Consider the following 24357-nt stretch of genomic DNA (forward strand, 5'->3'; position numbering starts at 1 on the left):
ATTTTTTCCAAATGCTTTAATATTGTGTTCAGCAATAAATTTGCAAAATGCTAAAATATATTGGAAATGTTCTGTCAGTTCTATTTCTGTACCTCAGTCTTCTGGCCTGTTATTTTAACCTAAACTAGCTGTCTCTAGTTTGGATCTGATGCAGGCTTGTCCTGCTGGGTTTCCTGTGTCTCTCTAGCAGGTAGGATCTGCTGTTTCTTGGGTCCCCTGTCTTCCTCTTCTTGGTTTATTTTCTTCTTCTGCTGAGTCATTTCCTCTAGTACTTTCCTAAGAAAACATGAGGGAAGGGAAATCTTTTGAGATTTTCCATGTCTGAAAATTATACTATATGTATACCTAATAGAGAGTGGGGTTGGATGAAGAACTCTTGGATGAATATAATTTTCCTCAGAATTTTGAAGGGATCGCTCATTGTTCTCGAGTATCTGGCAGTGCTGATGAGAAATTTGATGGCTTTCTTATTTTACTCACTTCATAGGTAAACTATTATTTACCTCTGGGAGCTTCTAGAGTTTTATCTCTCGCTTTATAATTTTACAGTTTATACCCTTTGGTGTGGCTCTTTTTCCTTCATTGTGCAGAGTTCTTTTATTCTGGTACATTTTCATATGTCACTTCTGTGACAGTTTTTCCCTTCTATATTTCTATTTTCTCTTTCTCAAAATCCTTATAGTCAGATCATAGACTGACCTTCTAATTCTGTTTTTAATCTTTCCTTTCTTTTCCTCCATATCTCTCTCGTTTTGTTCTTTATGGGAGATGTTCTCAAATTTATCAGGTGTTATTATTGATGGGGCTTTGCCCCTACATTTCCCGTTTTTACTCCAGATTTCTTTGTTTTTGTTGGTTTCTTTTGGCCTCTCTCCTTCATGTTGGGAACCTTCTCAAATGTTTGGTCCTCCTACTTCAGAGGGCTGAGCAGAAGCTCTGGGGGAGGGATGGGGTTTCACCCAGGGTGATGAGAATGTGAGCAGCATTTTTGTCAAGAGGCGTTCGGACGGCGGCGTGGGATGCCTTTTCTCTTCGGAGGTTGGTTTCTCTTCACAGAACAGGAGGTGCCTGAGTTGCAGGAGCAGGTCAGAGGCCAGGGATTGGGGGCTTTGAGGTTTGTTTACTAGTTTTCAGCTTCATGTTTTGTTACTGTGCCTGGTATGTCCACACCTGAAGTCACCATGGTCCCGCTGATTATGAGAATGAGCCAGACTGTGTGGGGAAGAGAGCTGACTGGCTGCAAGGTGAGGGCAGCAGACGACGGTCTGTGTTCTTTCACCCCATCTCACCTGCCTTCAGCGGTCCCTTGTGCCGTGCATCAGGGGTCTCGCTTCCCCTCAGTGTCCCCCAGGGGCTCAGATTGCCCCTTCCCCCACTTGGCTATCCCCCCGCTTGCCCACCATTGCCACTTTTCCTCTCTTGTTCTCACAGCAAATACCAGTGTATTCCTGGACTGTCGTTCTCAGGAGTCAGAGAAGATAATGGGTGATCTGCCTTGTTTATCAGATAATTTCCATGCCTTTCTGTTTTTTTTTTGGTAATCCTTCAATACCCAAAACAGAAAAGGCACCCAGGAGACTTCAAATAAATTGATTTTAGAAAGATCAAACTATAAAATGCTAGATTGGGAAACAGTGTTAAGGAAAGCCTGCGGTATTCATATCAGAATGGGGGACCGAGGCTCAAATAGCACCCACTCTCCTCTTGAATGCCTCTGGTAACAAAGCTTTCACTGCTTCCACCGGTTTGTAGGAGAGGTGGTATGCACCAGAGTGCCCCATGGTACTTATTTGAAAATGCTGGGCTTGAGCCCCACCTAAGACCTCCTGAATTAGAAACTTTAGAGAATGTCTGCTGGGGTTGAAAAGGTTAATGCCTACCCATCTACGTTTGGAACCCTTAGAAATGGAGGTCAAACCTGTTCTCATTGGGATTCAACACAAGTCCTGGCTACACTAGCAGCAAGCCAGCCTGCCCTGTTCCCCGAGGGAGCTTGGGGGTCTACAGAGTCGACACCTAGTCACCTAGGGGTGCAGCCGAATCCTCATCCAGGGGAAGGAGCAGAAAGAGGCCTCACCCTCTGTGAAAACAAGCCCTTACTAGGTTAGCCCCACCCTGCCAGCCGATATGGACCAATGGCTGCCACCCAAGAACCCAGTAACTCTGCTGTGGGATGAGGAAGGGGTGGGACAGAAGGCCAGGAGTTTATAGGCAGAGTCCCTCTTCATGCAGCCCAGAACAGTGGAGACCAAGGGCGGCCTGTGCCCCCACCCAGTCTAGGTCTAAGCAGATGTAGTTTTAAACAAGTTTTCCAACAGGACAGCTATGTTAGAATGCCCTAGAACGCCCCATCATGGCCTGGCGCTCTGGGTTGTGTGAAATAGTAACGATAATAAACCCTGTGTGTGTCACTGAGAACTGAGCACCAGGCTGAACACTTTACAGTCTATTTAATTGTCACCACAGCCTGTAATGTAGGGTTTATTATCCTTATTTTACTGATAAAGTGAGGATCATAGAAGTTAAATAGCACGTCCAAAATTACAAAAGGGAGTACCCATGAGGCGAGAAGTCACAGCCAGATGGGCATAGCACCTAATGCCTACACCTGGGCTCACGTGGGTTCACATGGGCTCGCGGTCTGCTCCAGCTCTGTTAAGTGACAGGATATGGTGGGGCTCTGGGACAGGCAGAGTGACGCAGTCAGGCCTCTAGTCACTGCCCAGCAGTCACACTGTGGGCAAAGCACCTTCCCTCTCTGGGTTTTTGTTCTCTACCTCTGTACCCATGGCCAGCGCAAAAATAGTTTTGTGGGCATCTGCGAGACAGAATGATTCAAAGCTGAAGCTCTGCCCCATCTTGCCAAGTCCCCGGACAAGAGTAACTGATACGTAACCTGAACACCCTGAAAACTTAAAATTTTAGGATTGAAGAATTTAAGTAATGTATGAATCATAGAGACTTGCTCAAAGAACCTCAAAACCATAAATGCGTACAATTGTGGGCTTTTGCAAAGCATCTTGCGATAGACATTAACAAATGTTATAGGACATTTGGATCATACAGCCCTTGAGTAGAAATCGATCATAGTAGACACTGACCTGACCCCTTCTGGAATGCAGAAATCTCTTAAACAACCCTGACTTTGTCACTGTTGCTGTTTGTCAAACACTTACCAAGTAGTCCCTCCACAGAAGGCATTCTGCTGTGTACTTAATTTTACAGATGGGCAAACTGAAGTTAATTTATTGCCACACAGTCGGGAAGTGTCAGGACCCAACCCCAGGCAGTCTGGTTTTGGATTAAGTTCTCGGCTTTTCAAGCACAGAGAACTTCATGAGCTCTACCCTGGAGCTTGGAAACCAGAGCCCCCTATACCTGTCGGCCTTCTGATCAGGGGCTCACCCCTGCTATTTTCCTAGCTACTTCAATTCTGCAGACATTCACCCAAATGTTAAATAAATCAATTGTAAATTTCCTGTCCCCTCTGACATATATACTTTGCAAGGATTTTTGGTGTGTGTGTGTGTGTGTGTGTGTGTGTGTGTGTGTGTGTTTAAGATTCCTAGTGAAATGTTTACATACCTTCTCTTCTCACTGGGAACAATGGAAAGCATTTGCAACATTTGGTTTCTGGCATCTTTAGCTTATTTTCTTAAAAACACGTGCATGTCTTTGAGATAAATGAAAGTTCTCAAAAAACCCAAGTACCTATATACCATTTTTTTAAAGCCAAATTTTACTGAGCCCAGAATTACATTTTGACATTTCCCCCACAGGTCTGTGTGGAGCCTGGCAAATGTTAAGTCCTCAGAACCAAATCAGACCAATGTGGAGTTTTTACTATATTTTTCTCTTCCTGAGATGTGTGTTGTGAGACTGATAATGAATATTTTAAAAACAAAAAAGAGAATTCCCTATTCCAAAATGATTCCAAGAACAAAATAAATGTCTCCCCCAAGTTCCAGAACATGACAACAGAGATGCGGAAACTGATTCACTGTAACTAGAGACAAGAGTGGCCGTGGTTTTTGAAAGTTGAGATTGTCCGCAGTCCACTAGCATTTCATATAAAGGTGGGGAAGGAGGGAAGCAAGAAGCAGTGGATATAGGTCTAACTCAGAGCTGTTCTGGGAAAAGTTGTGGTAGGAAAGTAGTTGTAATTAGTAGCCTCTGTGCGTGTGACACTGCGACAGGGCCGGGGTAGAGACGCCGAGGAGTTCTGGGAGCTCAGTCATCCAAAGTTGCTTGTTTCTTTGACCTCCTAGCCTCTCCCAGTTGCAAGATCAGCACTTGTCCCCAGTGCCTAGACCGCTACCTGAGATGGGGTGCGAGAAAAGTCACGTGTCTTTATCTTCCCAAGTTCCACTCAGTCCAACCCAAGTTCACCCTCACTGGGGCCGAAAAGGGTCTCCTGTGAATGGCTTCCTTGGGCATTCACTGCCTTCCCAGGGTTGTACAAGGGCCCTGAGGCTGACACGTGTTCTGCTGTTTCTCCCAGTGGTTCCTCAGTGGCTCCTTCTGTCTGGGAGGGAATCAGCTGAGCAAATTATGCATGGCCAGCCTCCTGCTCAGTCCAGCATGTCCTTGTGGTAGCAGGTGGCTCTGCTGGTGATGGATGTCCTCCCTCTGGTCAGCCAGGCTAAAGGACCATTGCTGTTGTTTGCAGCTGTGACCCTCGGGGTCCAGTCTCCTTAGATGTCCACGTAGCCATCCCCCACCTGAGGTCTTGCCACTTCCACAGAACTTTAAACAAGACAGGGACAGTTTTAAGCTCATCACAGAAAGTCCACGCTCTTGTCTTCCTTCTCAGTCCTAAAGACTCAGGTCACTCCTATGCTTTTTCTTATTCTTTCCTCTCAAACAACACCTAGAGTTTTGGTTCCTACCTGTTCTCTCCTTGGAAAGCCTTGAATGGTTTAGGGTCTGGATTACAAAAGAACAAATTTGGAGGTGAGGAAAGTGCTACCATCTTTCCACTAGGAATGAACGACATATTTCTCTAAAGCAAAAACACACTTTCTACCTGTGCTTTCTTATCCTGGTTTAACCCCTCAATGATTCTTGTTTAGCTCCTGTTCCGCACACGCTCTTGAAACTAAGTTTTGACTAAGGGTTACTCAGTAGCCAAAAGAGAGCTACAGGTGCTGGTTGTTGGAAATAGAATCACATCAAGTCTGTCCTCCCCATCCTACTCCCCACCAAATAAAACATAACAATCACCACAACAGGAAACATTAAAAAAGAAGTAGGTGTTACATGGACGTGGGCTCCAGCATCACCCACTCACTGGCAGTCCTGGGACATCCTCAGGTGCAACTCCCTATCCTACTCAGAAGGCGATGAGATAGGGAATACCTGCGGGAATAGTCGAGCTTGGGTGGTCAGAGAAGGCTTCTTTGAGAGGTGGCATTGTAGGTGACTGGTCAGAAGGAGCAAGCTTACAAAGATGGGGAAGAGGTCAAGGCCAAAGGATAGTAAAGGCAGGGATGAGTGTGGCAGATTGAGGAAGAGAAAACATGGCTGGGGTACGGAGTAAACTGGGAGAGTGGTACATGACAGAGATCGAAGAAACAGGGGCCAGATACAGAGAGAAAAGTGGCCTAACATTTTTCTTCCAGAAACAAACAAACTTTGGCTTTTATCCATGATTAACCCTCCCACCTTAAGCCACCAAGAAACAGACAAAATCTATGAAACAACAGTTCCTTAAAATGGATGGCTCTCAGTGCAAGACATCAATCCCGAGAGAAGGGAAGCAAATAAAGTAGGCCCTACAACTGCCCCGGCGGCATGATTGGCAAGAAAAATGCTGGAGAGGAAGGAGCTACAGAGAGAAGGAGAAAGACCGAGAGACAGAATGAACTCTGCATATCAGCAAAGAGGTCTTCTCAAGTCTTTTGTTGAACAAAATGCATCAGAAAAAGTAACCCGAAGCAGAAGGAGGAAGATGAGGAAGAGGTAAGTCAAATAACAGCAGGAGTTCACACACATCTGGAAGTGTTCCAACTCACCGGAGTGGAAAGACCTCCCAGTATATTGACTTTGAGTAGAGTTCTCATTGGGATTTGGCCTCAGTGGTGGGGCCGTGTTAGCCTGGAATAAAGAATGTTCAGGACCCCCTCTAGCAAGGCTGAAACACTTCTAAATGAACAAACTGATGTCAGAGACCTTGACTGCATCCAAGAACAAAGCTGGATACTACTTAAAGGGATACAGCAAAAACCCACAAGAAGCTACATAAAATTCACAATGACTGACATCCAGTAAAAAATAACCAGGCATGCAACTCAGCAAGAACACATAATCCATAGTTAGAAGGTAAAGTAACTAATATAAGCAGAAGCAGAAATTTCAGAGACGATAACATTGGCATATTAAGGTGCGAAAACAGCTTCTATACATGCATTCCATGCGCAATAGAAGGAAGGGGAGGGCACAGAGATGAAGAGAATAATGAAGGGTGCAAACAAAGACCTGAGCCAAACTTCTAGGGTTGAAAAATGCAACACTGAGCATGAAATGCACACAGAATGGGATGAACAGTAAATTAACATTATGGAGGAAGACAGTAGCCAACTTCAAGATGGAGCAAAAGAAACTATGCAGAATGAAACAAAGAAAAAAGATTGAGAAGACTCAATCTGATATGGGCATCTACAAAAAACCTAAACACCTACAGCTAACACCACACTTCATGGTGAAAGATTAAATGACTTTCCCCAGGATTGGAAAAAAGTGAGGATATCATCTCTCATCAGTAATTTCAACATTGAACTAAAGGTTCTATCCAGTGCAATAAAACAAATGAAATACGAATAAAATGCATCTTGTTTACAAAGTAAGATTTAAAACTGCCTTGATTTACAGAAGACATGTTTACTTATGTAGGAAATCCCAAAGATTTAACGGAAAAGGTTGATAGAACTAATAATTAAGTCTGTCCAGGTCACAAGATACAAAGTCAGTAGAAAAAGATCAATTGTATTTCTATGTGTAGCAATAAATAATTGGAAATTAAAAAGAAAATATCATTTGCAGTAGTGTTAAAATATGAAACATTTAGGGATAAATTTATCAAAACATGTACAAGACTGTGTGCTGAAAACTATAAAACAGTTGAAAGAAATTAAAGGCCTAAAGAAACATATATACCATATTCATGGACTAGGAAACAATATGGTTAAAATGTCAGTACTCAAACTCGTCAGTGATTCCAGTGTAATTCTAATGAAAATCCTTTCTCACCCTTTTTCTTAGTAGAAAACAGATAAGCTGATTCTAAAATATATATGAATATTAAAGGTCCTCAAATAGCCAAAGCAGTTTCGAAAAGAAGGAACAAAATTGGAGGTCTTGTACCATCTGATGTTAAGATTTACTACAAAATTACAATGTGGGGGCATTGGGGTGGCTCGGTTGGCTAAGCATCTGACTCTTGATTTCAGCTCAGGTCATGATCTCACGGTCATGAGATCGATCCCCAAGTTGGCCTCCATACTGAATGTGGAGCCGGCTTAAGATTCTCTCTCTCTCCCTCTGCCCCTCTCCCCTGCTCATGCTTTCTCTCTCTCTCTCTCTCTCTCTCTCTCTCTCTCTCTCTCTCTCAAAACAAACAAAAACAAAACCACAATGTTGTATGGCAAAGCCATAGAAAATAGATCAATGGAACAGAACAGGGAAGTCAGAACTCAATCTCAACACAGATGACCAACGGATATCCAACCAAGGTGCCGAGGTAATCCAAAGTAGACAGAATGATCTTTTCAGTAAGTGGTGCCGGAACAATTGGATATTGAAATAGGAAAAAGTGGAAGTAGGAGATGGACTTGAGCTTGTTTAGCAATGCCAGAGGTTGGAAGCTGCTCTGGGCTCCCTGGCTTTCCCCTCCTCTCCCTCAGAGTGATTCTGCTAGATGAGAACCCGTGGGGCAACATGGCCATGTGTCCCTGGGGATGTGCATAGCCTTAAAACTTGTTCTATGAAATGCATACTTTTTAAGCCACACTTTGCTTCAAGTAAACATGATGGTTTCCACTTGAAGAGCTCAGCTTTGGGAAATGCCACCTAGTGAATGGCCCATTACCCAGACTCCAGATCCTATCCTCACTCATTAAAGAAAAACAAACAAACAAACAAACAAACAAATATAAAAACGGCAGGAAATCTGTTGCTTCAAAAAGCATACTGCGGCATCACTCAAAATATTTATTTAGAAGCCGCTATATCTAGAAGGAACAACAGAGCTGGCATAGCCAGTGTTCTCAGTGGACTGATGAGGAAACCGTGGCCAGAGGCAATGACTCGCTCAGAGATGCACCAGTCACGAGTAACAGTAATGATCATGATAATATCAAACGTGTGCATGACACCAACTCCATGCCAGATACATTCCAGGCGCTTTACACATACTGACCTATTTAATCATAACCACCCTGCTGAGTAGGTACAATTGATTGGCATCGATCCCATTTTGCAGATGAGGAAACTGCTGCACAGAGAATTGAAGTAACTTACCCAAGGTTTCTCTGCCAAAGAGCAGCAGAGCTGGGTTGGGAATGCAGGCATCATTGCTTCAGAGTTTGTGGCCTCTGTCATTAACCCACCACCTTCCCAGGCGATTCAGGGTCTCTGGCTCAGGGCAGCCAGACCCCTCAGCCTGAGACTCCCAGCTCCCACATCCTAGACCCCAGGCCTGCAGATGCTTTTGCGTGCAGTCGGTGTGTTTTCAGTGCTGATAACTCGGCCTGCAGGTGTCGGGGCAGGCCCCACAGGGAGGCTTGCAAGGGAGAAGCAACAATTTACCCGGCAGGCCACGGGAAGTCGAAGGGTTTCCAGGGGATGGAAACAGCACGTGCAAAGGCTCGGAGGTGTCAGAGAACAGGAGTTCTTTGAGAGAGCTTGAAATCGCTGGGGACGGGAAGGGACCCAGAAAGGAGCTGAGGCGACAGTGGTGGCCACATGGAGCACCTTGAATTGCCAAACTAGACAGTATGAGCTTTATTCTGGTAGTTTCTTTCCATGCCAGGGTGTGGCCTCTCCTTAGACTCCTGGACACGGGCTATGCTGGCACTGGCTAGGTCTCCACTGGCCCAACCAACCAGCCTTTTCTCTCAGGCACAGCCACCCACCAGCTCACTTGAATCACATACAGCCTAGAAGTAGGGACACCTCAGTGCTCAGTGGCTGGTGACAAGAAGCAGTGCCAGCAGATGGCCTTTGGTTTGAAGTCTCTGCATTTTCTTTGGCTTTGGTCTTCTAGCACTTAAGGTATTTGAAAGATCAGAAGAAAAGGTGAGGTTCTGAAAAAGACCTGTCTTCATGAAAAACAAGAATTCTGAGCACAGCCTCTGCTTATCAGAGTATGACAGGTGCCAGATGGGCTGGGATGCACTGGCCACAGCTTTATGAACAGGGGGCATGTCAGAGACGAGCAAGCTATGGCAGAGATTCCTTGGGAGGAGCTGAGTGCAGGCCTGCCATCTGCTACTCTGTTCCCGCTGTTACTGTCCTCAGACCTGCCCTGTCCTTCAGGACATGTGCGTGGACAGAATGGATGACAGTGTGAATAAGCTAAGGGAAGGAAATCCTAGCATCGCTCTGGAAGTCCAGCCTCACACCCCATGTGTTTGTAGAGTCAAGGGCACTCAGGGGCACAGGGGATGGGAGTGTGTAGCCTGGTGCAGTGCAGCCTAGTGTCTCACAGATAAGGAGACGGCACCCTTTAGGTGGAGGGGTGCCATTCTCCTTCTCAGTGGGCTCAGCAAAGGGCCACCAGGCTGTCTGTGTCCAGGGCAGAGGTGCCAGATGGCTGGACAGAGGCCCCAAGGTGGGGAAGAAGGAGGAGCAGTGACCAATAAATTAGCTGGGGGCCTCTGAGAGCAGCTCTGCTGGGCCTCGACTCCTAGACTTCCTGCTTGGGTCTGAGACATGAGTTCCATACACTCATCCCAGACACCAAATCATAGTCGTGGGGCAGCAGATCTAACCTCAGCCTGTCGTCTGATTAGGGTGGGTAACCTATACTGACTGGCTCAGGGGATCCATTCCCACAGCCAAGGGAAAAGATAACCAACATCTGTTAGCTCCCACATATGTACCAGGCCCACGCTCAGGATATCACCTCTATCATCCTTATAGCAACCCTGCAAAGTAAGTTTTCATCACCCCTCTCATTTTCTGGCTGAGTCAACTGTGATTCCAGAGAGAATAAGTCATTTGCTCAAAGCCCCATAGCTTGCAAGTAAAAGAACCTGAATTTGAATTTGGGTCTAACGCCAAAGCCGAATGGAGCTGTGAAAGGCAGAGACTGACATCCAAGGTCACAGAGCTCTTGATAACTGGGGCTGGTCTCTGACTGCTAAAAATCATGCCTCAACTGTACATATGCCCCAAATGGAGGTCATCAATAGGAAAGTGCAATTCACATCGATGTCCTTATGCTTTTATTATTTGTTGTTTCAAATTTTTATTTAAATTCTAGTTAGTTAACATATAGTGTAATACTGATTTCAGGAGTAGAATTTAGTGACTCATCACTTACATGTAACACCCAGGGCTCATCCCAGCAGGTGCCCCCCTTAATGCCCATCACCCATTTAGCCTATTCCCTACCCTCCTCCCTCCATCATTCCTCAGTTAGTTCTCTATAGTTAAGAGTCTCTCATGGTTTCTTTTTTTTCTTTCCCCTACGTTCACCTGTTTTGTTTCTTAAATTCCACATATGAGTGGAATCATACGGTATTTGTCTTTGACTTATTTCGCTTAACATAATACACTCTAGCTCCATCCACATCATTGCAAATGGCAAGGTTTTGTTCTTTTTGATCTCTGAGTAGTATTCTGTTGTATATATAAACCACATCTTCTTTATCCATTCATCAGTTGATGGACATTTGGACTCTTTCCATACTTTGGCTATTGTTGATAGTGCTGCTATAAACATTGGTGTACATGTGCCCCTTCGAATCAGCAGTTTTATCCTTTGGATAAATGCCAAGTAGTGCAATTGCTGGGTCATGGGGTAGCTCTATTTTTAACTTTTTGAGGAACCTCCACACTGTTTTCCAGAGCGGCTGCACCAGTTTGCATTCCCACCAGCAGTGCAAAAGGGCTCCCCTTTCTCCACATTCTTGCCAACATCGGTTGTTTCCTGAATAGTTAGTTTTAGCCACTCTGACAGCTGTGAGGTGGTATCTCATTGTGGTTGTGATTTGTATTTCCCTGATGATGAGTGATGTTGAGCATCTTTTCACATGTCTGTTGGCCCTCTGGATGTCTTCTTTGGAAGAGTATCTATTCATGTCTTCTGCCCATTTCTTCACTGAATTATTTGCTTTTTGGGTATTGAGTTTGATAAGCTCTTTAGAGATTTTGGATACTAACCCTTTATCCCGTGTGTCATTTGCAAATATCTTCTCCCATTCTATCAGCTGCCTTTTAGTTTAAAGCCTTAGAACAAACCCCATTCATCTTCCTTTCTTGAGCTGTATTTGGAGGATACTATCTGATGGCAGATGACCCACAGTGAGGGGTGTGGAGGTGGTAATAGACAAAGCCGTGAATGGATCTGAACAATGAAACTCAGAAACCAGAATGACTCAGCTGGAACCACGGAAGCCTGACGAAGGGGATTAATAATGGGCTTCAAGTCCAGGGAGTTTTATTTAGAAAAGAATGGCGGTGACCTAATTCCCCGGAGAAAGAGAAGGACAGTCTCTATAAGTGTAAAGTCAGGGATGTGGTCTGCCTCAGCAAAGGAGTGCCCTGTCTGTCCATGAGCAAAGTGTAGGGGTGAAGAGAACCATGCTGGGTACCACGCTGCCTGGGGTCAGTCCCAGCTCAGCCATTTATAAGATGTGTGACTGTGGTTGCATCACCTAACTTCTCCATGCCTCAGTGTCCTCAAGGGTAAAATGCGGATGAAGGCAGGGGTATTGGGAGGATGAAGTTACCGTGTATGAAGCACCCAGCAAATTCCAACGTGCTTGGTGCCTGCCTCTTACTGTGGGTTGGCCCGGGAAGGTCCTCTGCGGGTCAACAACCTTTAAAAACTGCAAGGATTTCTCTGTCTAAAATGGAGAAGGGACCATCTTGATTTTATGGAAGATTTTGCTACAGGATCACCTCAGTATCCTTATCAGTAAAATGCTTGGTCAGAATCATAGCTTCTGACCTTACTTTCCAATTAGATTGCTTGAGAACTACACAAGGCAGAGGACAACTGAACCCTTTGAAAAGCAGAAAAATGTTGTAGGAAAAGGGGTGGGGATCTAGCATGGTTCGAAAAGCCGCTATGGGTCACTGCTCAAGTCCTTCCCTCACACCTGGAACTCACAGCAGCTTGCTGAGAGTAAGGGTAAGTGTGTCCTTGGAAGATAATTTCAGCATTATTTCTCACACAGGAAAATGCAAGGGGACTCGCGAAGCCCATGTTCTTAAGATCCCCATTATTGTTCTGTTGACATAGAATCAGAACCTGAATACATACAAAAAATAGTGATTTCTAGAACATACGTTTGCCACAATGAATTGAACCGTTTTAATGGGTGGATTGTGCTCTGCAGGGCCAGGTGGTATTGATTTCCGCACGGACTAGAGTGGAGATGGTAATAGACAAACCCGTCGCAAGGCGGTGTAGACACAGCTGGGCACAGGCTCCCCACCCCAGGGCTCTGCAAAGCTGTGGCCGGCAGGGTCCCTCCTTCTCTGAAAGGTGGCTATGGGGATGGCGTGGTCAAAGGATTCCATGCACGTTGGTTGACTGATGCTGATTCCCTTGTGAGACCCAGCTCGACAAGCAAGGGGCATTCGCAGGTCTCAGTCAGCATCCCTTCTGAAGGTGAGCACCAGTTTCCGCACTGTTTCTCCTTATGGAATGGCTGATGCTTGCTCTGGCGTCTTGCCTTGACGGGGTCCTCGTGATGTTTTGGTAATAGTAGGAGCCATTGGAGTTCAGCTTGAGTGATCTCTGATGACTTCCGTGTAGAACTCTCTGGGGGGAAGCAGGACTGGTTGTAGCTAATATGATCTGCATATAAATTCTCTATTCACCTAGAAGCCTCCATGAGGGAAGGTGATGTGGTATCGCTTTGCTCTGAGAACTGTGTCCTGCTGGGAATAATGTCACATAAGGAGCCCCATGCAGGAATCAGAAGAGCCAGGCTCTCATTCGCCTGCACCCCTCAATTTCTCACGTGGACTGTGCATGAATTGCCTGACCTTTCTGGGCCTCAGTTTTCCCCTTTATAGTCTGGAAATTATAATAGTACCTCAAAAGGGAATATTACTTACGGTATTTCAGCCCTTTAATAGGATGCCATTTGAGAAGTTGCAGCATTAAAAAATATAAACGGGGCACCTCAGTGGCTCAGTCGGTGAAGTGTCCAACTCTTGATTTTAGCTCAGGTCATGGTCTCACAGTTCATGCGTTTGAGCCCCGCATTGGGCTCTGCACTGAGAGCACAGAGCCCGCTTAAGATGCTCTGTCTCCCTCTCTCTGCCTGTGCCTCCCTGCTCCCACATGTTCTCAATCTCTCAGTCAATCTCTCTCTCTCTCTCTCAAAATAAATAAATAAATTTAAAATAATAATGATAGTTAAATAAAGTACTTTAAAAGCAGAGATGTGTGTTATTTCACCGTCTCTGTCTCTCGCAGCACCATCACTGACCTGCGCCATTCACCTTACTCAGCGCTCAGTCAGCAAGCTTTAACTGGACACCTGCCATGCCCAGGCACTGGGCCGAAACATGAAAGAACACAGCAGGGGAAGGGCCCGAGGAGCTGGTCTAGTCAGAGAAAGAGATCCGTTGCTACATGAGTTAACAAATGCTCTGATGGTATTCTGTACCTGGTAGAGATGTTATCTATGGGTGGGAATGCTAAACTTGGAAGGGTAGACAGTTGCTGTATGGGTAAGGCGGAGGCATTCCCGGGAAAGGGAACAGCACATTCAAGGGCGTGGCATCAGCTCTTAGAATCTGGGAGGCTCACCGATCTGCAGGAGCAGAGCCGAGGCGCATGGACCTCTGTCCAGCCCAAGGCAAGGCTGGCGTCATAGAAGGGTTCTTATTAGACAGGGGTTGGGATTCCCAGCTAAGAGATTTGGGCTTGACCCTCAGGGCAGAGGGAAGCCACTGGATGGTCTTAGAGAAGTAACTTAGAACACCACATCCACTTTCTGGAAGGATCACTGAGGCTGTGAGGGATGGAACGGAATGCGGAGGGTTTGGGCACAGTTGAGATTCTGCTGCAGGAATCCAGACGAACCGGGGGAAGAACATGCCCCAAGGCCAGTCCTAGCAAGGAGGAAGGGGCGGAATGCAAGTGAGGAAGGTTGAGAAACAGCCAATGGGGACATAGGGCAGGCAGCCAGTCAGAGGGGAGCTGAGGGTCAACGGCAGGCGTGGAGAGACTAGGTTCCTGAATTGGGTTCCTGGACAGGTGGGGATCCAGGGGTAGGCCTGGGTGGGCCGGGAGGTGGGCCTGTGCTCGGATGTGGAGCCAAGAGTTATCAGTGGTGCTGCCCCCAGGCGACTGGCCATGAGAGGAGCCCCAGGCAGAGACGAGGGCTGGATGTGGACCTTTGGAGGCATTGGGTCCACAGGTGGGATTGGGTTGGGTGTCCTGGCAAAGAGAACCTGAGATGGACGTTGGTGGGCAGGAAGCTGATGGGGAAGTGTGTTCAGCTCAACCCCTGCCAGAGAGTGAGGGAGTCAAACTCAGCAGACGGGGAAGGTGAGCTGCCCTCAGTCATACAGGGATCCAGGCCTGGCTGTGGACCTGGAGGGCCCCTCGATTGTTCCATTTCCAGACAGAAGAGGACAGGCAGGCCTATGTGTCCCCACATCAGCCAGCCCCTGCATGCAGGTTGCTCCTGGGGAGGGGTGGGCAGCCTCGGTGGAAAAAGCATCCTCCAAGGTCAATAGCCAACCACACTCCTGGCTGTTGGAGAATGAGCCCCTCAGTTCTGGGTCGTGCACTGCCATCCACTGCCAGTGGATGGAGGGGAGGCCCAAGGCCGGTGGCTCTCACTGCCCCTGGGGCCATCTGGAGATGGCCTGGCACCCAGCCTGGCACCCAGGCCACACTCCCAGACCAGCCAGCCTCAAATCTCCAAGTGTGGGAGACAATGGGCATGAGCAGTTTTTAAATCTCTCCAGGAGATTCCAGTGCACAGCTAAGTTTAAGACCCATCGTCCTGGGGAAGTCCTGGAGGTAGAAAGAAGGCTGGGCTCACATCCCCAGGTGCTCAAGGAAGCTGGAGGAGAACCAGGAGAGGTGGCCTGGAAGGGCCGGGGGCTCAGAGGGAAGTGAGTGGTCACCTGCAGCAAGAACCTGCGTGTGTCTGGGGGAGGGGTGGCCCCGCTGCCCCCAAAACGTACCTGGGATTGGCTTTTATCGGCTATGCTGAGGTGACAGACATGTGGCCGCTGCTTTTGGAAGAAGAGTTTGTTATTCACCATTCCGGTGCCACCCCATGCAGGGCCACACAGGGCAGGCACCGGGGTCCATCAGGAAGCAGGAGGGAGGGGAGGACAAGGCCTGAGCTTTGTTGTGGTTTCTGCATCAAGGAATGGGCAGGGCAGGGTAGGCAGCTGGAACAAGTTTAGGACTGCATGGTTTGAATGATCTCAGGCCAGCTCTGGGCCGCAGGGGCTGTCTGGGTGTCTGGTATCTGACCTTCCGGTAACTTAGGGTGGGAAGAATATGGGCTTATGTGTGACAGTTGGATAAAGGAAGTCACTGGGGGTGTAGGCTGTGGTTGGTTTGCAAGGGAAAGACATGCTCTCAGGCAAGTTGTTTACTATGACGGGAAGGGGAAGCCTACAGGATCAGTAAGGACCCAAGATGCCAAAGCATCAGTAATACAGAAAATGAGAGGCGTAATTAGTAAGCCTGCTCCGTGGGCCCTTAGCTTGGAGTCCAGCGCGGGCTGGATTTCAGTACCGGTACCGGTGCAGCTTTCACGACAGCGCACGGTAGCCTTGACCGTGGATTCCTCCTGGCTGCAGAGGAGATGCAAACTCCCGGGTCAGAGGAACTCCACGGGGAGGGGTGGTCCCAGGGATGGACCGGAGGGAGAGCACACTGGCTGGAAGTGGCAGAGGGAAGAAAGGAGAGGGAGGGAAATGAGAAGCAGCCCCCCCTCCCCGCCTCCCCCTCCCAACCCCCTTTCCTCCAACTCTTTCCACCATGGCTCCAAGTCCAGAGCAGGCTTGGACTAGGAGACAGAAAACTTGCCATTCACTCAGGTTGATTTTGATTGTTATTTTGAAACTGTCACCCCGAGACTATCTGTCTCCTAAGGTTGAGGCCCCGGGGTGGGGCAGAGAAGAGCACCCCTCGCCAATTAAACTTCATTATTTTTTTAAATGTTTAATGTTTATTTATTTTTAAGAGAGAGAGCATGAGTGGGGGAAGGGGAAGAGAGAGAGAGAGACACAGAATCCCAAGCAGGCTCCAGGCTCTGAGCTGTCAGCACAGAGCCCAATGTGGGGCTCAAACTCACAAACCGTGAGATCATGACCTGAGCTGAAGTCAGACACTTAGCCAACTGAGCCACCCAGGCGCCCCCCCCACCCAATTAAACTTTAAAGGAACGTAGGAGATAAAAACCAGGTTGTACCTTGACGGCATCATGAACTGTGTGTCTTTAACACGTGTTGTATTTGTGGAGCACCGAGTGTGGAGCTTGGCACATGGAATGCTCCATAAACATTTAGCCGTTACCATCATCAGATCCTAAATATGATGAAATAGAAAAATACTTCATTTCATCCCTGGCTGGCTTTGTGAGACAGGCTTCCTTCTTCCCCTTCTTGCTGCCAGAAGCACTGAGTTGTGGCCCTGGGAGCCTGTCTCATTGGTGGCACGTGTGCCTTACAGTGTCACTGTCCCTGTCCTGCTCGTCTGCACATGGAGGGCACACGGTGATGTCCTTCAGAAGAACTTGACTTGGGGTAAGGTCAGTGGTTCCAACTCTACTCAACATTTTGTGCAGTCGTATCACAGTCCGGGAGGATATTGTTTATGGAAAGGCCTGAAGTCATCGAGCTCACGGGCAATGTGACCAGGAGGTCTGTTTTACAAAGGAAACCTTGCAGATTCAAGAACACGGTCGTCGGGTTATTGTGTGACCCACTCACTTTACCTGAGAGGGAATTGAAAGTCACCCTGGCCGACAAGATGATGCATTTTTCTCTCCTCCCGAGTGAAATGAGCAGGTGTAAGAACTCTGACCTCGTGCTCTATGAAACACAGGAGGCCCTAACTGGCATTACAAAGACTCATCTGAGATTGACTTTCCATAGTCCCTCGTGGTCCTGTGCTAGGCGAGTGATACATATTCTTTACAACACGCCTTCTCGGGGTGCCTGGATGGCTCAGTCGGTTAAGTGGCCCACTCGTGATTTAGGCTCAAGTCATGATCTCACGGTCTGTGAGTTCAAGCCCCACATCGGGCTCTGCACTGGCAGCATGGAGCCTGCTTGGGATTCTCTCTCTTTCCCTCTCTCTCTGCCCCTCCCCTGCTTGATCTCTCTTTCTCTCTCTCCAAATAAATAAATGAACATTAAAAAAATTTAAAACATGCCTTCTGTTTTGCACAGCTTCTAACAAAGAAAGAGGCTGTCCTCTGCTCTTGCCAAGGGGGTCTGTGTGAAGGTGACCAGTGCGTACAAAAGCCACTTCCCATGCTCACGTGTTTCTCCTGTAGATACTTTGTACTGGGCACAGTCTCTGCCCTCTAAGCGTGGTGTGAAATGCTGAGTCCTTGGCTCTGTGCAGGGACCAAATGCCCAAGAGCACCGTGGAGGGCCACTGAGGATTCTTTGGCCTGAAGCAATGGAAGAAGTTCAGATCCCCTGGGTCAGGAAGCCTCGTGCCCCCCCCCAGTCCCCCTGCCCCCCCCCCCCCCCCCGCCGGTGACTGAGGCACCTGTGGTCAGGCTTCATGGATTAGAACTTAGATTCTTGGGCCCAAGACCTATTGTTTAGTCATGGCTCTGTGATGGAATTGTGGCTCCGATGAACCACTTAACCTCTCTGTGCTACAGTGAATATTTCTGTAACATGAGCGTGATCCTGGTCTGTACCTCAGAGGGCTATTGTGGAAATTCAGGGAGATAATCTATGTAATGTGCTTCTCACCACAGTTCATGATAAAGACCACTCTTGTGTGTTGAATGCTTGCAGCGCACAGGGTCCTGTGCTGAGCACTTGATAAATCTATTAGCTCACGTAACCCTCCTGACAACCTGTGAAGAGGCATTAGTGTTATCCCCATTGTACAGACAGGAAGACTGAAGCATAAGCAGTCAGGTTGCCAAGGGCCACAGAGAACTGGGGATCGAGGCAGAATTCAAGGTCAGACGGCTATGGGATTTGGGATTTTGTAGGCACTGAGTTCATGAACTCCATTGTTGGCTAAGCTCGGCCCTCCCTGAGTAAAATGTCGCCCGAGCTCTACTCTGAATATTCCTGCCATTCTCCTTCCCCGCTCCAAACACTGTTAGCATCCCAAGCTAGGGGTCACCCGCCCTGAGGTCAGTAATACCTGCTTTTCTCTGGAGGTAGACACCAGAGCACAGCCACCAGAGTGATGTCCTTAGGAAAGATTCTACACGTCCTTCCATTTACGACATCACAGATCACAGGCTATACCAGAGACTTGGCTTGTCAGTAATACTAGAAATCCATTCTGTGCACTCACTGACAGCATGGCAGAAATGCCGGACTGTAGACGCAAGGAAGTGGAGGGTGTGCATCCCATTTGGGTGTGCAGACCCTTGCACAGCTCCTGGATGTCCTCAGAGCCACGTCCAAGTGCCATGGAATGGCTGCAGACCACCCATGACCAGCCTCCAGTGTCTGTACTCCCGTGTCTCTAGCATCCCCTGGCCCTACATTCCCACTGCGGTTCTTGTTTCCCAGTGAATCTGGGTGAATCAGGCCTCTGCACAGTCGTATGTGCTATTCCTACTCCAGATCTGCCCTTCCAGCTCCTCTTCTTCCACCCTTCCGCAGCTCCAAGGATCTTACCCTGGAGGGTCCCCTCTCTTTAGATGCTAGGGGAAGGGCTTGGCTACTTCCTTCTCTGCACCTCCTGGCTGCCAGGCCTCCGTGTGGGCTTTTCTGTCTTCACATCTCGAACGTGCAGCAACAGCTCTGGCCTCTCTGGCTGCTGGGAGGCGAAATGAGACAATTGTGTGACAAGCCCACGCCACGCCTGGCACATTAACAGGAGCTTAATTGGGTTAATTCCCCTGTCTTCCCACCGCACCTGCCCTCCCCCCCACAAGCTTTCTGTGTTTGCTGTTACTGAGACAGCAGGTAAGCTCGAAGAAAAAACAGAATCAACAACAACATACACCAAAAAAGGCATAGCCAAAATTCTACTTATGTGTACATCATTTTTCTTTGTTCCTTGGTCTTTCAAAAAACTTGAGATATAACTCACCTACTGTAAAATCCATCCTTTTAAAGTAGTTTTTAGTGTGTTCACAAAGTTGCAAGGCCGTGGCTCTTTTCTAATCCAAAATATTGGAAGCCCATACCTGTGGGCAGTCCCTGACCATCCCAGCTCCCTCTGGCAGCCCTCCCCTTCCCCCCCTCCCATCACCACTAGTCTGCCTTTTGCCCCACCCCCAACCCGGTCTTGTCTCTCACCCCGAGTTCTCACCAAACCCAGAGCTGACATTGGCCTGGAGGTTCCCTCAGGGCGGTGGTGACATCAGAGGAGTTTTGTGAACATAAATTGCTATTTTACACAGAGAGAGCAGTAGGATCGAAGGTCCCTTGAAGATCAGGACCTGGTCATAGTCCTTCTCCAGCCACTTGGCCTGCTCTGTGCTCCAGGGGACCCCGCCTGCTGCACCCTCTTGTGATTCGGGGACTGAGAACTTACCGGGGCCTCTGGCCTCAAGGGCCTCTGTAGGGAGCCAGCCCTGGGAGAACACTAGAGGGGATTCTGTCCCCGAGGGTGCTCGGGACCCCAGGGACATGCTTCCAGTAGGACCTGACCTGAAGCCGGCTGAGCCGCCCTTGGCCCATCTTGCAAAGTCTCTTCAGGTCTGAACGTGCCTCCTTGCTGGTCTCCTTTCTCTTTCTGAGGAAATAAAGCATGTCAAGAATTTGGCATTGAGCATTTTGCTTTCTCTCCATCAGAACTGCCTCCCATTGGCATTCTATTCCAGCAGAGGCATGGGGAGAGCTTCCTTGGTAAACTGGAGTTGAAAAACAAAGCGGCTCAGGAAGAAGCTGCCTTAATCACCTAGGAACAGCCGCTGCTGTGCTTCAGCAGCGTTAAGACGACTGGCGCTGCTCCCAGTGGCCCAGATGCCCCTTGTGTAGCTCAGGCTGTAGGGCCCTGCCTGCTTTCCCTGGCCCCGGACCGAGAAGAATCCCCGCCAGCCCCACCACGCTCACCCGCGGGAATCAGGGAAGCTCCAGCCACTACCTTCCCCGTGTCCTGGGACAGGACCAGCCTGGGTGGGGTCTCTCCAGCCTGGGAGGCATCTGGGGACTGGCATCAATGGAGACAGCAGTTTCTTCTGTGCACCTGCTGTGCACCAGGCCCCACAGCCCAAGTGCTATCCGATTGCACTCTCGGGACAAGCTGCAAGGTGGCTGTGGCTGTCCCCGTCCCACAGGTGAAGAGACAGAGATTTCGAGGGACCACGAGCATGGTTTACAGGGCCACACGACCAGGAAGGAGTGGAGCCCGTTCAGGCTCACCATGATGCCCTCCCAGAGTCCTGGCATTGGTCAGCTCTGATATCCCTGAGTGGTCTTGGTCCCCCTGAATCCCACAGGTCACCACCTCACAGGTGGTTCTGAGAATGGACCGACCTCGTGCGTGGACAATGCCAGACACGTGGGGCTGGTGCTAAACCAGCGTCCGTTCCCTCTCTCGGCCTTTGTTGGTGGGGATCCCACTGGTGCTGGAAGGTCTTCTGCACAGAGCTGACACCGCTTGGCCCAGGGGCCCACCCGCAGCCAGATGACTGAAGGCCACATCCATTCATTGGCCTCTTCTTTCTCCCTTCAGGAGAGCACCTGGCCATACCTGTTTGGAGTGATCGCTGTCCCTGCCTTGGTCCAGCTGGTGACCCTGCCTTTTCTCCCCGAGAGCCCCCGCTACCTGCTCTTTGAGAAGCACAACCAGGCCGGAGCCGAGAAAGGTAGGGGACCTGTGGCCTTTCCTGCATAGCTCCAGCCTGTTCATGGGGGTCAGCGCTGCAGGGCGCACTGGGACCTGGGGCCATTCCTCTCTGCAGGCACTGTGCTGGGTGCCTCTGGACACCCTGTATTGATTCATCCTCCCGGCAGCCCGCAGCGGGGACGCACATCACACAGGGAAGCTGGAAAACCCAAGACAGAGAAGGATAAGACCCAGGTCTGCTCGCTTCTGGGCGGTGTCTGTCTCCCCATTGGTCCCAATCTCAGAGACAGCCTGACTTCTTAGCGGTTTAGGCCTTTCTTGGCTCTCTCCTCACCCCTCCTCTCTTCCTCACTCCCGGGTTCTGCTGTCCTAACATTCCCAAGGAAAGGAAATACGCAAGTGCAGAAGGAGCACCCGTGTCCCGCCAGCACGGGGCTGGGTGCCAGCAGCCTGCGAGGGAGACAGAGCATGTTCACTTTACAGGAGAGAAATAGGACATCCACGATGGGGCTTGGGACTGGTCTTAGTTCGCTGTCCTTAAAGTCCATAAAGCTCCTGAACGGTGAGGTGCCGGGTCGGATGCAAAGCATTCAGAATCAGAGGCGTTCCCCAGCGCCCCGGAAAGGCAAAACCATTTTGCCCAGACACAGACAACGTAGAATGAACACCCCCGTCTTCTTGTAAAAGGAGACATTGACGACACCCCCATTAAGCAGGAGGGGCTGGGTGCACCAGGGCTGCCCTCCCGTCCCCAGCTCTGCCGCCTGACCTGGTCTTCTAACCTTCATCTGTGGAAGGAAACGATAGGAACCTCCCTCTGGGCTTGTCATAAGGGTGATGAAATTACATGATATATATAAGGTTTGCAGGAGCCTTTGCTGTCATTCTGAGAACTCGGTCCCTTTCCTTATCCGTACCCTGTCCTCTGATCTAAATTTCACTAGTGTCCACGTCCAAGAAAAAAACTGAGAATTACGTAGCCTTTACTTAATACAATTTGTGCAATCCTTTTTAAAATCCACACAGCCTCAGTATTTTCTGAATTAACAAACCAGATATTAACAATTGCCTCCAGTTGCCTAGCAGTTTGTGGCTGGGATCCATTTTCTCATTTACGGCATTCCTGTAAAAACATGACATCAGGAGATATTATTATTACCTTCACTGTTTAGGCAAAGGAACTGAGGCTTACAGGGCTGAGGTGATCTGCCCAAGGCTGTGGTTCTTGGTTTTTGGTTTCTAGAGGCCTTTAAAAATATGATTGTGGTGAGGGGGAGCACATGGGTGGCTTAGTCGGTAAGCGTCTGACTCCTGGTTTTGGCTCAGGTCATGATCTCACGGTTCCGTGCATACGGTGGGGGTGGAACTTGAGGCCTGTCCCCCGTCAGGGGCCCCTGGCCCTCCCCATCCCACAGCCGTGAGCATCAGGAAAAGGACTGGAACCAGAGGAGACTTTCCTCCCACCCCACTCACGCTCAGAGGGGCATCAGGGGGTCGTGTTCCAGGGGACTTCCCATGGGGCCCGTGGGGAGACCAGCCATCCAGAAGTCAGGCTGCAGAGGAGGCGGCTGATTGTCAGATGGGGAAGGCTCTGGAGCGACACTAATGTGGCTGAGAAAGAGCCGGGGGATCCTAGTGCCAAAAGCAGCCAGGCTGGGGGTCGGTGGAAGGTGACGATCCCTCCAGTCCCATCCCTCCTGGCCTCGTCGGCAAGAACCCGCAGGAAATGCATCAATTACGTACGGTTGGAATGGGCAGTGAGTGTGTGTGCTAGACAGTGAAGACGGCTTAAAAGGTTTGCTTCACAGCACAGGAGGGAGGGAGGGAGGGAGAAGTGTAGTTATTAAAAAAAATGATAAATATTACATGTGTGCTTTATACAAAGAACAAAGACGCTGGCCTAGGTTGAAAGAGAATTTTGAAATTCGCATCTGTGCCAATAAAAGTGGGGTTTCACTCCAGACACTCCGCAAACAACAGGTATTTACTGTGCTGGCACTCTGCCAGGTGATGGGGAGAGTGGGGGACCCAAGACGGCATCCCAGCCCCCCAGGAGGCGAGGGGAAGGGTAAGAGAGATGGACGTCCCCATTGGTAGCTCATCTGTGTTGAGAACTATTATCATCCTGAGCGCTTCACATGTATTAGACCCTTAAAACCTCTCAACCGTGGAAAGCAGATCACATTATTACTCTCGTTTTAAAACAAAACAAACAAACAAAAAACTGAAGACGGGATAAGTTGACAAAGGACACGGAGCTTGCACATGGTGGCACTGATAGTCTGGCCCTGGAAGCCTTGAGCGCAAGTAAAGCACAGTCCGTTGTGTTGCCTGGCTCGATGGGAGATGCGCCTTGTCTGGTCTGTTGGTAATTTGGGGGGAAGGGGTCCCGCAGCGGTCAGCTACTGTGACAACACCACAGAGCAAACCGCCTTGAAGCCCGTCGGCTTAAGACGATGGCATTTATCGTCCCCAGGTCTGTAGCGGGCTGTGAAGTTCTGTCCATCCTGACAGGGCCTGACCTTGCAGTTCCTCTTGCCTTAGCAGAAGTTGTCCGGTGTGGCTGGTGGTCAGCTGGCGGATCCAGGCCGGCCTCACCTCTGGGCCGCGTGCTCATCCTCCAGCAGACCGGGCCCCGGGCGGATTCTCACCGTGAGCGCAGAGAGCCCAGAGAGGAGGTGGAAAACACGAGCGGGTTCTCGAGCTTCAAAGCAGCTAAAATCCTTCTGGCCGACGTAACTCCCGTGGTCAAACCCACAGTCGGAGCGGGAGGGGGTAGCAGTTACAGAGCAAAGGACACACACGTCGGGAGGTCATGAACCGGGGCCATCGACGCAACCCATCCACACCACAGCAGCCCCCTTCCAGGCTTTCCCACCCCACCCCGCCCCCATCCCTAGCTCCAGCTGGGTCTCATTTATTGATGCCCCTCTTGTCAGTTGAGGAGAAGCCCCCAGTACCTAAAAGTAGGGGAGACAGCCCAAACTTGCACTGTGAGAAAGGGGGGATATTTAACTGACAGAAATGAAATGTTAGCACACGCAATGTGATAGGGCAATGCTTCAGTCACTGGGGTCAGGAAAGTTGCATTGATCAGGACCCCTTGGGTTGTAAGAGCTAGACAATGCAGCCTAAGCAAAAAGGAACCTTTGAAGTCCTGGCTGTATGAGTGGTATTTGAGGTCCCCCCAAATT

At 49.1% G+C, this 24357-nt stretch overlaps 1 protein-coding gene and 1 long non-coding RNA gene across 10 annotated transcripts in view; one reads left to right on the forward strand and one right to left on the reverse strand.

Annotated features, from left to right (window-relative positions):
- SLC2A9 (solute carrier family 2 member 9) overlaps nt 1–24357 on the forward strand; it is a 262594-nt gene that overhangs the window by 119926 nt on the left and 118311 nt on the right. For all 9 annotated transcript variants that reach the window (XR_015250599.1, XR_015250598.1, XM_025921820.2 and 6 more), the window contains one exon: nt 21050–21182. Coding sequence is in view for 7 of the 9 variants with exons in the window: in XM_025921820.2 (XP_025777605.1) it covers nt 21050–21182 (133 nt within the window). In the remaining 2 variants the exon portion in view is untranslated. The remainder of the gene's footprint in view (nt 1–21049; nt 21183–24357) is intronic.
- On the reverse strand, nt 15789–17907 carry LOC147582117 (uncharacterized). The gene is made up of 2 exons (XR_015250597.1): nt 17703–17907; nt 15789–16094 (listed from the first exon to the last, which is right to left on the reverse strand). It is a non-coding gene; the product is annotated as an uncharacterized LOC147582117 (long non-coding RNA).

Source organism: Puma concolor, chromosome B1 (genome assembly GCF_028749965.1).
Source record: "Puma concolor isolate L17-30 chromosome B1, mPumCon1.1.hap2, whole genome shotgun sequence".
NCBI lineage: Eukaryota > Metazoa > Chordata > Mammalia > Carnivora > Felidae > Puma > Puma concolor.